Here is a 17261-nt window from a genome sequence, read left to right on the forward strand (position 1 = left end):
TTTACAATTTTATTTGTCCTTTATACTAGGCATTTTGATACTGTCTTGCCGTTTTTGGCAGCTCTGTTCATTGTTTAAAAATCATTTTTTATCTTTGATAATTTCTATTGATATGTCGTCACGTGTACTGACTTTGATGTCTACACTGCTCTTTATTTTATGGAGCCAGTTTTAAATTTCAGACACTGTGTTTCCCAGTTTAAGAGTTTTCGTGTTTTTAACGCAGTAGTTTCTGTCTCTCTCCTGAGATCTCCTGCTTCGTTTCCCCCATTCTGAGTACACCTCGTTTAAAAGTTTTTTTTTTTAAAGGTATTTTATTTATTTGGCTGCGTTGAGTCTTAGTTGCAGCGCGTGGAGTCTTCATTGGTTCATGTGGGATCTTTCATTGCTGTGCATGGATTCACCAGTTGGGGCACAGGGGCTCTGGAGCGTAGGGGCTCAGTAGTTAAGCACACGGGCTTTCTTGCTCCTTGCCATTTCCCTGATCAGGGATCGAACCTACGTCCCTTGCACTGGAAGGCGGATTCTTAACTGCTGGACCCCCCAGGAAGTCCCTACTTCACTTCAGTGAGCGCAGTTATGTTAGCTGCTTTAAAATCTTGGCCTGCTAATTCCAACATACGGGTTGAGTATTCATTGTAATTGGGGGTCATGTTCTTCTGGTTCTTTGTACAGCAAACAGTTTTGTATTAAATTGTGAATGTTGCGAAGACTGTGGATTTTGTTTTATTTCTCTGAAAAGTGTTGAGCTTTTAGTTTTAGCCGGAAGTTAATTTGGTTGGACAGCAAGTTCTCTTGGGTGGCAACACAAATGTTAGTTCAGCCTTTTTGTCTGTAGCTGGTCTGCTTGTGAACCGCAGAAAGACTACATGGTTCTGGGGTGACCTGGAGACCGGGCGGTTTATACACAGAACTTGGAGCTCTCCTATCTGGTCTCTCTCTGCTGCAGCCCCTTTCTTCCAGGGGTTGTGGTTGCCCCAGGCTCTTCCCTCTTATTCCTCAGGCCGGAACAGCTTGGGTGCTGTATGCAAGTTTAAGCTATCCTCCTTGGTACCAGCTCTGGTCTATGCTCAAGGTGAAAGTGGTGCTTCTCCTCACGTCAGTAATGCCTTCCTAAATTTTGGCTCCCCTTCATAATGTGTCGCCTTCTGCTTACTCTGGTGTCTTCAGGTAATAATCTTTTGGTATTTTTGTCCAGAGTTAATGTTGCCGTCAGCAAGAGGCTGCGTCTGGGTGGGCAGGAGCCTCCAGCTGGTCTTTGATACACGGCCCCACCCAAAATATTGGTTCAAGTTACTGCTTTATTCTGACCAATTAACACATCTTTTTCACTCTGCTTTACATTCTGGAAAGTAGTACACAGGGTGGCCTTGTTGGAGCATCCTGTGGAAATGAGACCATCGAAATCGGTCCTTTTGGAGTTTTCCAAAGGGGACTTTGTTGTTCACCGTGTAGTCTTGCCCGCTCAAAACACTCTCCATCTCTATGCCGTGTACTCGCTTGTTTTTAGGTCCCTGACAGCCGAATCCCTCAATTCTTAATTTTTAGTTCCCTTCTCTGTAAAGGGTACAGCTCCTTTAAATAGGGTGCCTAGGAGGACTGTCTTGAAGAGGTGACATTTGAGCAGAAGCCTGAGGGAAGTGGGAGAGTGGACTATGTAAACTCTGGGGGGATGTACCGAGAACAGTAAGTGCAGGAAGCTTGTCGTGCTCAGGCCACGGCAGGGGGACCCTGTGTACGCTGGGTGGAGTGATCCAGGGTAGAGCTTGAGAGGAGCGCGGAGGAGACAGGCAGCACATGCAGGCCGTGGTGAGGACTGAAGGTTTATTCTCAGTGTGTGAGGGTGCGAGGGGAGGGTTTTGAGCAGAGACAAATACGATACTGTAGGATGGTGGGGGAAAGAGCAGACACAGTTGAAAGGCTATTGCAGGAGCCCAGGTGAGGGGTGCTGGCGGCCTGGATGGGGCAGTCATGGTGGAGATGGTGATTCAGAGAGAAGTGTATCACACTGCCGTGGGGGTCTCCAAGGTCTCTGGAGATGAGGCCAGAACGCGCTATGTTGCCCAAGAGAAGATTGTGGAGATACGAGGTGGTTTTTCAGCCCTTTTCCCCCTCTCTCCCAGTCCTTGATACTAGAATTGAACAAGGCAGGTTCTGTCTGGGGAACTTAATGTCATGCCACGGTGGTTATTTTAGTCCTGTTGCCCCAGGAGTCTGCTGAGGAAGGCTGGCGGAGAACCCAGCAGTGTTGTTAACTCAAGAGTCATCACAGTTCAGGCTTGGGCCTCTGCCAGCTGGGCCGTTAAAGGCTTCGTTTCTTGCTGGCTAGCCCGCCAGGCTCCTCTGTCCATGGGATTTTTCCCAGCAAGAATACTGGAGAGGGTTGCCGTTTCTTCCTCCTGAGAATCTTCCCTCCTGGGAATCTTCCTGACCTGGGGCTGAGTCTGTGTCTCCTGCATTGCCGGCAGGTTCTTGACCCCCGAGCCACGGGGGAAGCCCCCAGATACTGAGCGGTTTGCTACTAATTGGGAAAGGACTTGTCATGATAGCTAATTAAATACTTACTAGGTGAATGATACTTGGCTAATTAATGTGGATTTGCTGATTCTACCTGAATTTAGAACCCAAATGGTTAGTTCACGTATTGGCAGAAAGGATTCTATTTAAGTAGTAGTTCTTGTATCATTCATAAACTCCAGAATTCCTCAGAACCCGGGTTGAATGTTAACTGAAGATACTGCTTGTTTTTTGTATGTTTTTGTATGAAGCAGACACCTCACGGATTTGCATATAGTAGGCGTCTAGGTTGTGCTTGTTGCCCTATTCTATTGTGGTGAGAAGACGGCCACCTTCACGAATGAAGGTGAAGAGAGGACTAGGGAGCCATCATCAGCGAGTATTATGTGTGAAACAGGAAAAAGAGCATTACTGAGCACTGCTCCTGACCTTGACTGTTGTAGGTTGATGGATTTTTTTTTTGGCTCTAGAAAACTAGATCGGATACTAAGAGGTTTCCGTATAATCCTTGTTTATAGCTGACATATAAACTTCTCAAGTCTTTATTCCCTATTCTGAACACGTGGATGGGACAGGGCTAAGTTAGGTCCTGTTTCCTGTTTGTTTCTTCATTTGTGGACGCTGGTGGGGCATCTTCTGTATGGCAGGCACCGTGCCCTGTATGTTCTGGTCAGTGCCATACCAGTAGCTAAATCCGTAGCTTGAGGTCAGTCTTCATGTTCACAAGTCACTGAGCTGTAGTCATAAGCCGTGAAAAAAAATTGCCAGTGTTGAGGGAGTGGGGAGAGCATTGTTTTAATTTGAAAGAAAACGACATCGACAGAAGTGAGAGTGTTTCCTGAACGTGGCACCTTACTTCTGGCTGACTCACTTCTTTCGCGTTTGATCTGCCCTCTGTGACATCCTTAGAGGCCCAGGCTGTTCTGCGTGTTTGCATTACAGATATTTGGATCTCTTTGTCCTTCTGATTCTGGTGCCAGAATGGATAACGGTTGATTTGCTGAGCTTTTGTCTAGCCATTAAGCACTACAGCTCTGAAGCAAAACTGGTAGAAGAAAGCTTTTTCTAAAAGAAAATTTTAATTTATTTATTTGACTGCGCTGGGTCTTAGGTGTGCCATGTGGGACCGTAAGTTGTGGTATGTGGGATCTGGGATTGAACCCAGGCCCCTTGCATTGGGAGCTTCAAGTCTTGGCCACTGGACCATCAGGAAAGTCCCAAAGAAAGCTTTTACTTCTCCCACCCTCCCCTCATCCTTTGATTTTAGTTTGTATTTGCGAACTTTGTAAAGGCAGAAATCTCTTTTTGGTTATGAGAAAGAGGGGACGTGCTTACATTACGAATTACGTGTATTCAGAGTTGGCTTTGCTCTCTCCTGGTGGTTGATTCTGAAAATGGCGCAGTGGCATTTGGGCTGGATAGTTCTCTGCTGTGGGGAGCAGCCCTGTGTAGCGTGGGATTTAGCAGCATCCCTGGCCTCTGCCCACTAAGGGCAAGTAAGCCGCCGGCCACCCAGTGGTGACAACCGAACGTGTGCACAGATACTGTCGTGTCCCTTGGGGGTCACAGCCGCTCCTCGCTGAGAACCCTTACAGCAGACCTGCTGACCGGAGTTTCTTGCGGGTTAGCCACAAGCGGGCTGCTGCTGTTCTTGACTCTGTGTCTCTGAACCCTGGAAACCTTCTCCTTTATTCAGATTCAGCTCCCTTACCCTGAAGATCTTGCTGTTGCCCAGCCCCGAGGAGTAATGCCAGGATGAGCTGAGACAGAACACGTGCTGTATTCCTGAATCCAGAGGACTTGTTCTTAATGGACCTGCCTCTTAATGAACTTTGATAAACGTGCTAAAAAACTGAATGTGAAATCTAGGCCAACACACAGTTGATAGGAGACCTTCCGCCCCGTCTCGCTTTTCCACGGGACAGGCAGGTCCTCTTGACTGGATTCGCTTTGTAATGAGACAGAAAGTTTGGCTGTGTTCTAGGTATCACAGCATGATGCTTTTAGTTTTTATTGTTGTTTCTGAAGTTTAGGTGAAGGAGTTGACTGTAGCGTTGTCAAATGTGGCTGGTAAATAGCTCCCGTTTTTCGCTCAACATGGGGCTGTGTCGACTCAGCGCGGAGGTTGCTTACCCAGGTTCATGTGTGTAGTAAGTGATAGAATTGAAATCTGAACTCACATTTTTCTGGTTGACTCCAAAGCCACGCTTTCCCCTCTGTCCCAGCGCCTCTCAAAGTGCGGCGTGCCTGGGACTCACTCTGGAGATCTTGTTAAAACGCAGGTCCTGGCTTGGTAGGTTTAGGAAGGCTGGCGGTTCTGCCTTTTTAATGGGGTCTCGGGTGACGCCCATGTTGTTGTTGACCTTGGGATCACACTTTGAGTAATAGAGCTCTGTGCTGTGTCCTGGATTTTTTTTGTTTTTCCTTTTCTTTTTGGCTCTGCTGAGTGTTCGTTGCTGCTTGTGGGCTTTCTGTAGTTACAGTGAGTGGGGGCTACGCTTCCTTGTGATGTGAGAGCTTCTCATTGTGGAGGCTTTTCTCATAGAGCACAGACCCCAGGGGCACGGGCTTCACTGGTGCGGCTCGCAGGCTCTAGAATGCAGGCTCAGCAGTCGTACCGCGTGCACTTAGTTGCTCTATGGCACGTGGGGTCTTCCCAGACCAGGGGTCAAACCCATGTGCCCTGCGTCGGCAGGCGGCTTCTTATCCACTGTGCCATCAGGGAAGGCCCTGAATTGTTAACTGTGGTATAGACGATCCTCCTGGTGATTGACCCACAGAATTGGTGACCTACAATTGAACATTCAGTAACCGGATGTTTTACCGATTGTTTTCTTCGTTTTAAGCGGTGTGTATTCCCTGGTAGGGTTGAGGGAAAGCTCTGTTCCGCTGAACTGGCAGCATTGCCGTTCTGTGTTGAGTGAATGCTGGGTGCGCTTGGAAAGTAACGTGAAAGATCCCAGGGTAGATTGTGGGGGCAGGCGTTACAGTGTGCAACTGCCAAGGTCCACTGACCCAGGGTGGGCGTTACTTTACATTTCCACATCTCTGAAATTGGGTGTGTCTTAAGCCTCAGATGGCATTTTACCGTCGCTGGATGTTGGCAGTTGACCCCTGCTCCGTGGCCACCCTCCCCCTTCCCGGGGGTTGAGCCCCTGGCCGCCTACCCCTGCTCGGTCCTCTCTTTCTCCGGACCCGGGCGTCAGTGCCCTTGCTCTGTCACTGCTGAACCCAAGCTAGGGAGGTCCAGGCTGTGAGCGCGGAGATTTTCATCTTGTTGAGACGTGCTGCAGGGCAAGATGGGTTTCGGGGTCTTTTGCTTTGCCCTGACGTCTGCCGTTGGCCGCAGCGCATCTGCTACCAGTTTCCCCTGTGCTGACTTGGTAGGGACTCCTTGGGGACTGAGCCAGAATTTTTAAAAGCTCTTTACTAGAGTAAACATTCTAAATGATGAACCATGTTTTCATATTTTTCTTATTTGGCGGCATTTTTATTTCTTGATAGTACACAAATTAATAATGCACTTTTCATGGGGCCTTAGCTAGATGAGACTTACAAGTTTAACCTAAGTTTACCAGAAAAAGACTGATTTGGAGTTAGGAGGCGTGAGTTAGGAGTCTAGCTCTGTGAGGGGCCTGTTGTCCACGTGCAAAGTAAAAAGTTGACTGATCTCTGAGGCCCTTCTGGCTCTGCACTAATTGGATTCTAAGTGTGCTGGAGTGAAGTAATTGAAATGTGAGGTCTCTGCTTTAAGAACATAGAAGAAGTGATTATTAGTACTTTTGATAAGATTGGTGATCGAGGAGGCATCTGAGCCGGGTATTCAGGGGCAGCATAGTTGGGGTGGAGGAACAGGAGAGAGAGGATTTTAAGCTGAAGAGACGGTGCTCACAAGGTCACGGGAGAGCCTTTAAAACCATTCACAGGGACGTCCCTGTGGTCCAGTGGCTGAGATTCTGGGCTCCCAGGGCAGGGGCCGTGGGTTCAGCTCCTGCTCGGGGAACTGAGATCCCACATGCTGCACAAAGTGACCAACCAACGAACAAACACACTCAGCTTTTAGACCCTGGGTAAAATTATAGTCATCACGTTATGGAGAGGTGAGCCTCGGTACAGGTGTCCCATTGCAAGAAGGGTGTCCCTTCCCAGCTGTCGAAAAAGATGGTTACTCAAGACGTTCTCTTTGTTTCTGGCTTTTGAGAATAAAATGAGTCCTCACTAGTTAGTCAATGAATTAATTGGTATAGAAACCATAAAATTAAAGGAGCTATCAGAGTACTCGAGTCTGTTCATCCTTGTTTGAGTTTCAGAGTCAAAGTGAATAAGAAAGCTACTACCAGTAGTAGCTACTATCTGAGGCACATTTGAAAGAAAAACAGTGAAAGTGAAGTCGCTCAGTCGTGTCTGACTCTTTGTGACCCCATGAACTGTGGCCCACCAAGCTCCTCTGTCCATGGGGTTTTCCAGGCAAGAATACTGGAGTGGGTTGCCATTTCCTTCTCCAGGAGATCTTCCCAACCCCCGGGATTGAACCTGGGTCTGCTGCATTGTAGACAGATGCTTTACTGTCTGAGCCACCAGGGAAGTCCACTGGGGAAGCCCCCCAGGGAGGCACATTTAAATAAGTTTAAGAACCATAACGCAGCTCTTGCGATTGAGCACTGCGTCTTTGTTTCGGGAAGAAATAGCAGCTTTGCCTATGTCAGTCACTGGGGGTAGAGATCCTTTGAATTTGGAAATTCTCTGGACACAGAGCTCTTACTTTTACTGAGTCAGGTTCGCCTGGAAAGAAAAAGCTCTTGTAGGTGTAGTCCGTGATGCAGGTAGCAGTTGCAGAAGCAAAGGAATTAACCCCAACTGGACGGGCTCGCCTTTGTTGTTTTAGGCTGAAAAGAAGGGCCTTTAATCGGGACTCAGAAAGGACACAGGCTCCAGGGAGTTCTGAGTTGGGTTTCAAGGGGATTCCAGAGCTGAGGATCATAGCCTCAGTTCTGCTCTGCCACTTTGTGTTCTCTTGGGAAAGTTATTTTTAATATCCCTAAACCGTGTCTGTTGCATACTGAAAATAATGCTCAGCTTTAGCTTGTTTCCCAGGAAAGTTAGTTAGCAAATGAATAAAGCTTACAGTGTGAGGTCTTTATGAATTTGCTGAGTTATAAGGTGGTTTTTATTCCTGTAAGAGGTATGCTAGGTTTTACAGTTTGGTTTTGCTGTTGCTGTTATTCCATCTCTGTATCGTGTGCAACTCTTCGGGACCCCGTGCACCACAGCATGCCAGGCTCCACTCTCTTCGGTATCGCTCAGAGTTTGCTCAAGTTCATGTTAACTGAATCAGTGATGCTGTGTCTAACCATCTCATCCTCTGTTGCCCCCTTCTCCTCCTGCCTTCAATCTTCCCAGCATCAGGGTCTTTTCCAATGAGTCGGTTCTTCACATCAAGTGGCCAAAGTATTGGACCTTCAGCATCAGTCCTTCCAGTGAATATTGGAACAAGAGGCTCTTTAGCTCTTCTTCACTTCAGTATATTTAGCCACGATCTCCTTTGACCTAAAGACAGCCTTGCTTTTGCATTCTGCAGTACAGCACTGATCATCAGTGTTTTTCTTTTCTCTTTACAGGTGGTTCGTACTGAGAAGAACAGTCTGAACAACCGATTCCTGCCATGGAATGAAATCGAGACAGAGGCCATCCTGTCTATTGATGATGATGCTCACCTCCGCCATGATGAAATCATGTTTGGGTTTCGGTGAGGAGCTGATTTTTAATCAAGAAACGCTTTTGTTGGCAAGTGACAGGAAACTAACTCAAAACCTGGATGAGGCAGCCAAATGAATTTCATAGCTGGTAGTAACTGAGACATCTTGTGTGCTAAGTCGCTTCAGCCGTGTCTGACTCTGTGCCACCCCAGGGACCGTAGCCTGCCAGGCTCCTCTGTCCATGGGATTGTCAGGCAAGATTAGTGGAGTGGGTTGCCATTCCCTTCTCCAGGGGATCTTCTCGACCCAGGGATTGAACCCTCATCTCTTACGTCTCCTGCATTGGCAGGAGGGTTCTTTACCACTAGCGCCACCTGGGAAGCCTCAGGACTTACATATCTCACCTTGAAGGAACAGTACAGATAAGAGAACAGAGTAGATCAGGGCCACTCAGAGTGTGTCCCGTCCTGGCGCTGACTCATGGACAGAGTGAGGTAAGATCAGGAACTGAGGGTAGATACTTAGAAGCCTTTAAATAACTTGACATTTACCATGACATCCAAGTGTGAGGATTTTTCTTGTAATTTGTTTTTGAGAAACATTGACGGTAATTCATACGTCACACAGCTCACTCATTTAAGTGTCCCATTCAGCGGCTCTTGGAGTATTTACAGGGCTGTGCAGCTGTCCCTGTAATCTGTCTAGAAACCTTCATCACCATCAGAAGAAATCTTGCACCCATTAGCAGTCACTCTCTGTGTTTCTCCGACTCCTCTAAACCATTGGCAACCATTAAGGTACTTAGTTTCTCTGTAAATTTATCTGTTGCAGACATCCCATGGAAATGGTACCGTATAATATGTGCTCCTTGGTAACTGGTTTCTTTCTCTTATCATAGTGTTTTCCGAGTCCGTCTGTCTTGTGGCACCTGTCAGTGCTTCATTCTGTACGGATGGACACATTTTGCTGACTCCCAGGTGGCTCAGTGGTAGAGATTGTGCTCGCCAGTGCAGGAGAAGTAGATTCTACCCCTGGGTTAAAATTCCCTGGAGGAAGAAATAGCAACCAACTCCGCTGTTCCTGCCTGGGAAATCCCATGGACAGAGGAGCTGGCAGGCTACATCCGTGGCGTGGCAGAGAGTTGGACCCGACTGAGCGTGCACACACACATTTTATTTGTCCATTTTTTGACACTTGGGTCGTTTCTGCTTCTTTGCTATTGTGAATCCTGCTGTGAACATTCATGCACATGCTTTTTTATATGACTGTTTATAGATACATACCTTGGAGTGGAGTTACTGGATCGTATGGTAACTCTTGGTTTGACATTTTGAAGAACTCCCAGCCTGTTTTCCAGAGTAGCTGCACCATTTTATATTGCACCAGCAGCGAATGAGGGTTCCGATTTCTCTGTGTCTTTGTCGACGCTTGATATTTTCTGTTTTTTATTTATAGCCCTCCTGCTGGGTGCAAAGTGGTATTTCAGTGTAGTTTTGATTTGCATTTTCCCTAATGACTTAGGATATTGCTCATCTTTTCATGTGTTTAGGAATAACTTATATATCTTTTTTGAAGAAATGTCTATTTAGATACTTTGCTGTTTGTTATTTGGGTTGTCTGTTTTTTTTTTAAACTTTAGACTTTTTATTTTGTAGTGGGATATGGCTAGTTAACATTGTAGGAGTTTCAGGTGAACAGCAAAGGGACTCAGCTGTGTATATATGTGTATCCATTCTTTCCCAGAGTCCCCTCCCATCCAGGCTAGCACATTACGTTGAGCAGAGGTCCCTGCTGTACAGTAGGTCTTTGTCGGTTTTCTGTTTTAAATATAGCAGTGTGTACATGACTGGTTTGTCTTTTTATTTTTGAGTTGTCTGAGTTCTTTGTCTATTCTAGGTACAAGTCCCTTATCAGGGATAATGATTTGTAGTTTTTTCTTCTTATTCTGTGGGCTGTCTTTTCATATTCTTGATGGTGTCCTTCAAAGCACAAAACTTCTCATTTTAACGAAGTCCAGTTTGTCTAGGTTTTCTTTGGTTACTTGTCCTTTTGGTGTTATATTTAAGAAACCATGCAATTCATTTTTTTTGTATTTTTACAAAAGCACAAACAAGCCCCGGGAAAATTACTTCTTCGCCACATAGTTTGGGAAGCACTGGAGTAGATATCCTTGGGGATCTTGTTCAAACGAAGTATAGACCCAGGTTGGAGAACTCTTTTCTCTGTGCTTTTGTTTCGGGCACTGAAAGCCTGGCCGCTTTAGGTGGGTGAGTGCAGATGCTTGAAAGGAGCAGCAGCTTTACTACTGTACTTGTCTTAAGTCCATGTGTGGTTACCTGCCACATTTCTGACAAAGTGGAACATCTGTTCTTCCTCTCCCTCACCCAGCCTCTCATTTCCTCTGACCTCCTCCTACCACTATGTTATTGAGGCGAGAATCTGTTGTTAGCAGTTGTGAAAATCCCACTGGATTTCACATTACCATAATAATAAGTAACCAGCTCTCTTGCCTTGATTTTATGAAAGGAAAAAAAGCCATGTGATGATAGCAGAAAGGGGCCTTTGCCATCACAGTTGTTGTTATTGATGGTGACGGGGGAGGGACGGGAAGGTGGGGTGTTTCCGATACAGCGTGATGAACTTGAGAGCCTCCTGAGGGACTGGAGGCTGTGGACAGAGTCATGGGGTGTTAACAGGAGGATTGCCGATCAGCGCTAGATCCTGAGAATGATTAGATAAGCAGTCCTGCTTTGATGAGTTTGAAGCTTGTTAAGATAACTGGTGTTTGCTATCTTCTGTGGTTGCTGATTTAGAAAGATTTTTTATCTTTTCCGTTTGTCACCAGATTTCCGAGTGGTGAGAGAGTAATGGGAAGCCTTATAGCTGACGGTACTGAGCATCTTTCCATGTGCTCAGTGACCATCTGTTTATCTTCTTTGGAGAAGTGTCTGCTCAGACCCTTTGCCTTTTTATTTTCAAGTGGTTAAGAGTTTCTTAGAAATTTGAGGTTTAGTCTCTGGTTACAAGACAAGTGAATTATCTCTGACTCTACTTCCAAATCTTCTATTACCCTGAGTATTTTCTCATTTGTTTGGGCATCCTTTGATCTAAAAACTTTGCTTTTGAATTAGAGTTTTCACCTTTTCCATATGTATGCTAGAGATGGGATTGTTGGATTATATGATAACTCTGTTTTTAGTTTTTTAAGGAACCTCCATGCTGTTCTCCATAGTGGCTGTACCAATTGACATTTCCACCAAGAGTGTAGGAGGGTTCCCTTTGCGAAAGGATACATGCATTCTGACGTTCATTGCGGCACTATTCACAGTAGTTGAGACATGGAAGCAGCCTAAATGCTGGCATCAGCAGATGAATGGATAAAGAAGATGTGGCGTGTAGATGCCGTGGAATGTTTCCCAGCCATAAAAAGAATGAAATAATGCCATTTACAGCAACATGGATGGGCCTAGAGGTTATCACCCTAAGAGAAGAAACTTAGAGAAAGTCAAATATCACATGATATCACTTATATGTGGAATCTGAAAAAATGATGCAAGTGAACTTATTTACGAAACAGAAATAGACTGAGACATAGGAAACAAACTTAATGGTTCCAAAGGGGAAAATGGGGGGAGGGCTAAATTTAGGAATTTGGGATTAAAAGATACACACTACTATGCATGTGTCATTTCGCAGAGCTTGTACGTGGCTGAGTGACTCACACACACATGTATATGAAATAGATAATTAGGGCCTGCTGTCTAGCACAGGGAGCTATATTCAATATCTTATAATAACCTTTAATGGAAAAGAGTCTGAAAAATAATATATATAACTTGGTCAATTTGCTGTGCACCTAAAAATTGTCAATCAGCTGTACTTTGGTTTAGAATGAATAAATAAATAAATCCATAGAAACTGTCCCTCTGGCGAAAGGTAATGTGGATCTTGGCTGACTTCAGCTTATGTAGCAAAGAAGGAAATAGTATGTTTTTAAGGGATGGATAAAGAGACCCAAGAGAACTGAAAAGACGTATCTGTACAAAAACCATCCATGACTATTCATAGCAGCATTATTTATAAGAGTCAGGAAGTGTAAACATGACTCAGCTTATACGAGGCACTCACAGTAGTCAAGTTCATAGGGACGAAGTAGAATGGCCGGGGCCTGGGACTAAAGGAAGGCAAGAATGCCAAGTTAATGTTTAATGGGTCGAGTTTTAGGTTGGAGAGATGGAAACATTCTGGAGATAAATGATTGTGATGATCATTTAACAGTGGAAAAATACTTAATGCCATTGAACTGTATACTTGAAAATAATTAAAATGGTAAATTTCATGTTATGTGTGTTTTGCCACACACCAAAGAAAAATCAGTTGTCAAAAAAGCTAAAACAAGAGAAGTATAAACAATCAGAATGTCCTTCAGCTGATGAATGGATAAACAAACAGTGGTATATCCATACAGTGGAATATTACTTGGCAACAGAAAGGATTGACGTGCTGACACGTGCTACAACATGAAAACAGGCTAAGTAAAACAGGCCAGTCACGAAAGCTCGTGTACTGTGTGAGTCCGTGTGTGTGAAATGTCTGCAACAAGCAGAGCCACGGAGACACAAGGCAGATTAGTGGTTGCCATGGGAGACTGGGGGTTGGGGGTGGATGGAGAATGACTGTACACTGCTAGTGGTTGTGGGGTTTCTTTTATTAACAGGTTATGAGAATATTCTGAAGCGGTGATGGTTGCATAGCTTTGTGAATATATTAAATACTAAACCCAGCGAGTCATACACTTTTAAACAAGTGAGTCTTCTGTGTGATTTATATCTCAATAAACTTTCTTTTTAAAAAGCAAAGGTGTAAGTTTTACAGTGAGGGATCATGGACTGGAAGGTAGGTTTCTGTTCCTGGAGGCATTTGAAGGGATCAGTATTTTTAGGAGTATTGATAATAGCCTTCGGATATGCTGTTGGTATTTATTAACAATCCTTATATTCTGTAACTGTCAAAATATATTATTAAAACATAGCTTTTTAGGTGAGTGTTTGGAAGTCTGTGTTAGGAGGTAAACGAGGATAGAGGTAGGGGTTTGGTGGGATGTGGCGAAACGCCCATCTAGACGGCTGCTGTGCTGTGATATAAGTTGTAATTTCTCATCTTCTGGGCTAGACTGTGTGTATGTGTGTGTCTGTGTGTGCATCATCAGTCGTGTGCAACTCTTTGTGACCCCGTGGACTGTAGCCTGCCAGGCCCCTCTGCCCTGGGATTTCTTAGGCAAGAATACTGGAGGGGATAGCCATTTCCTTCTCCAGGCATCTTCCCAGCCTAGATATTGGACCCTCATCTCCTGTATCTCCTGCATTGACAGGTGGATTCTTTACTGCTGAACCACCTGGAAAGCCCACTGGACTAGGTTAGTTGCTTTCAAACTTAACAGGAGAGGGACTCTTGAAATGAAATCTTGTGTGCTTTAGGAGCTGAGGGTTCATGGGTGATGAGGGACTTTGTTAGGCAGTTTGAATCTCTGTTGGAGTGAGGGGGAGGGAGGAGGTGATGGATCCTTTTTTATGGTAAACCTGAAGCACTTCTGCAGGACTGTGGATTTCAGCCTATGAAACTGATTTTATTTGTTGTACCTTACCTAGAGGTAAGGTAAATTTGGAGATGTTAGAAAAGTTTATCCTGGAAACATTCCCAACTTATTTCTTACATTTACGAAGTCTTTCATTTGTACGGTTCTGTAGACCACTGCTTTTCATGGTACAGGTTTCCACCTCAGCTCTGCTCCAATCAGAATTATAGACTGTTGCACCCAACTCTAGGCAGCAGTCTCCTGTGGTTAGATCGGGGTCACTCAGTAAAAGAGGAGTTAAGTATACTGTACAATGTACATAAATTATGTACACGTCCTACCATACTAGTATGTTATAATCTTTAAAACTAAAGCCTAAGAAATTAAATAATATTAAAAAGAAATAGATATAAAAATAATCTTCTTCCTGCTTCTTAGCAGATTGTTGTACTTACCCCATCCTGGAGACCTTTAAATGCCTTAGACTCCTTAGAGCCTTTCCGTGTTTCTCCAGCTTGTTCTTTATGCAAGGGCTGGAGAGATGCTGGCCACCAACATCAATAAGTTAGAGGATTGATAAGCAGGTGCTTATTAAGGAAACTATGGGTGATACTTTGTTTTTTATTCTGTTTGGTTTGTGATTGATTTGGTATATAAAATTAAAAAGAAAAAAGAAGTAACGGCTCAAAAAGAGAGATCCTGCAAAATAGAGGCAGTGATTTTGCACATTTCTGACAACCGTAGAGCTTTGCGCTCAGGTGTGTGCGTATGCTTGTGTCTTTTGAGGGTGTGGAGAGAAGCACGGGACCGCATTGTGGGTTTCCCTGGCCGCTACCACGCGTGGGACCTCCCTCATCAGGCCTGGCTCTACAACTCCAACTACTCCTGTGAGCTGTCCATGGTGCTGACAGGTGCTGCCTTCTTCCACAAGGTAAGGCAGGGCCGGTAGGGTTGGCATGACTCGGTCAGAGTTGAGCCTTTGTGTGGCAGTGAAATGCTTGCTTTAAATAAAGATAACTCTCCTAATGCTTTTTACATGTCCCTTGCTTGCTAGAATTACAGTACTGCCATCTTTAATGACAGTGATCAAGATGATCATAGCAGCTCTCGAATGAAGTCGGGATGGGAAGGCCGCCGCACTGGCCATTAGAAAACCAGTTTACCTTCCTGAGCATTGGCTCTCCCTCTGTAAAGCTGAGAGCACTGGGGCAAAACATTTTCCAGTTTCCCCACAGCCATTCCAGACATGGCCTGGCCAACAAAAGGCTGAATCTGGCCCTCTCCTGGTTCAGCCACCTCCGTCCCAGGCCCCACTGCAAGCTTCTGTCCATTCCGGCTCTGCAGGTTCTGTTTTATTCCCTAGAGCTTTTAATTTTCACGCTGCTTCACGTCCTGATTTTTGTTGAGTATTTAGGATGCAGACCCTTCCAGTCATTACTCCTCGCTTGTACTGTTGTTGCGAAACTGTTCTGTTTTCTTGCTCCTGACTCAGCTTCTCTCTCCATCTCATCTGTTCTGTAAAATACCCCTTGGGCACATGTGGCTGCTGAGCACTTGAAACGTGACTGGTCAGTGCTGAGATGTGCTCTCAGTGTAAAGTATTGTACGTACCAGACTTTGAAAACTTAGCATGAAAGAAAGAGTGTAGACTATCTCATTACTAGTTTTTTATATTGATTGTATGTTGGGTGAGTGAGTGTTCGTTGCTCACCTGTATCGACTCTTTGCCATCCCATGGACTGTAGCCTGCCAGGCTCCTCTGTCCATGGAATTCTCCAGGCAAGAATACTGGAGTGGGTATCCTTCTCTAGGGGATCTTTCCGACCCAGGGATCGAACCCATTTCTCCTGCATTGCAGGCAGATTCTTTACCATCTGAGCCAATAGGGAATGATTGTATGTGCAATTATTTTATAAAGTGCAATTATTTTGGATACACTGGGTTAAATTAAAATATGGTACTAATTAATTTTACTGTTTCTTTTTATTTCTTAAAACTGTGGCTACTAGAAAATTAAAAATGACAGATGGGACTGCTCCATACATTCCCTCCCAGGTCCTCTCTTTGGGCTGTGAAGAGCCCCTGTTCTGGGATGGCCAAACTGCCTGTACCCGCACTTCACAGAATACCTGCTCTGTCTCCTTGATCTGGCTGAAGCCTGACTCTTCCCTGAGGACAGTGCTTCCCCTTCAGCCTGTTCCTGTGTTCCTTCCAGGGACCGTGACTGAGACTGTCCGTTTCCCCACACTTGTGCCCTGGAGCCAGGGAGAGCGAGCCATTCCCACTGCTCACTGGTGACCCTTCTTGACGATTGCTTCTCACTTGTCATGTGAAATCGCATTTGAGATTCGTCGTCATCTGCCTTGTTGCTCCATCTGCCGACCTCCTAAGTCATCCCTTCACGGTCAGCAAAGACGTTACCACCTGGCCCAGCATCCTGACCTCTACTCTGTGCTCTCCTGAACAACCCAGCCGGGACCCTGTCTCCCTATAATTATTGAAGCATTATACTTCTTCCCTGGTGACTCAAACGGCAAAGCGTCTGCCTACAGTGCAGGAGACCCGGAGAAGGAAATGGCACTCCACTCCAGTACTCTTGCCTGGAAAATCCCATGGACGGAGGAGCCCGGTAGGCTTCAGTCCATGGGGTTGCAACGAGTCGGACACGACTGAGTGACTTCACTTCTTAACAGGGTTCTACTTCTGTCTAGCGCTTTTCTTTTTTAAAATTTGATTCTTATTTTATATTGGAGTGTGGCTGATTTCCAGTGTTGCGTTAGTTCCAGGTGCGCAGCAAAGTGATTCAGTTACACGTGTTATACATGTAGCTATTCTTTTTCACATCCTTTTCCCATAGCGGCTATTACAGAACACTGACTAGAGTCACCTGTGCCCCACAGTAGGTGCTTGTTGGTTATCTAGTTTATGTATAATTGCCTGGTGCTCTTCTTTTGTGTTCTCCTTACGTCCTCTCAAGCTCTTGTGGCTTTTTTTAGTGTCCGTAAGTTGGTGATTTCCAGCCTTGCCTTTGCTTGAGAGCTTTACTTGTAAATTTATCTTCAGGATATTCCTGTATTTCTCCCTAGTACTTCAAACTGAACTTTTCCCCAAAAAGCTTCCTTGTTTGGCCTTTGGAAGAAACTAAGTTGGTCTCCCCTAGTTTAGAGCAATCAAGTTATCTTTTCTTTTTATTATAAGACCCTATCAGTAAAAACTTCTGATACCTCACAAGTATATGTATGTATAAATTACAGTATACTATACTGTACTATAGTACAGTGTACTATACTACCATACTTACAGAAATTTTTATATGGTTGAGATAACGGTGAAACAGTTTCAAAATAACAGTCTCACTAAATTCTTAAATTTCAGTGAAGGCAATATGGCTGAACATGTGTTATTATTTTTGAAAATCTTGATTTGACATTTTGTGTACTGGCAGGTCAGCGTTCTGTTTCTAACTTGGTCTG

General features: G+C 44.9%; 1 protein-coding gene across 3 annotated transcripts in view; it reads left to right on the forward strand.

Moving 5' to 3' along the window:
• EXTL3 (exostosin like glycosyltransferase 3) overlaps window positions 1-17261 on the forward strand; it is a 133299-nt gene that overhangs the window by 100561 nt on the left and 15477 nt on the right. For all 3 annotated transcript variants that reach the window (XM_069576704.1, XM_069576705.1, XM_069576703.1), the window contains 2 exons: window positions 8136-8263; window positions 14575-14719. In XM_069576704.1, coding sequence (XP_069432805.1) covers window positions 8136-8263; window positions 14575-14719 — 273 coding nt within the window. The remainder of the gene's footprint in view (window positions 1-8135; window positions 8264-14574; window positions 14720-17261) is intronic.

Source organism: Ovis canadensis, chromosome 2, assembly GCF_042477335.2.
Source record: "Ovis canadensis isolate MfBH-ARS-UI-01 breed Bighorn chromosome 2, ARS-UI_OviCan_v2, whole genome shotgun sequence".
Lineage (NCBI taxonomy): Eukaryota > Metazoa > Chordata > Mammalia > Artiodactyla > Bovidae > Ovis > Ovis canadensis.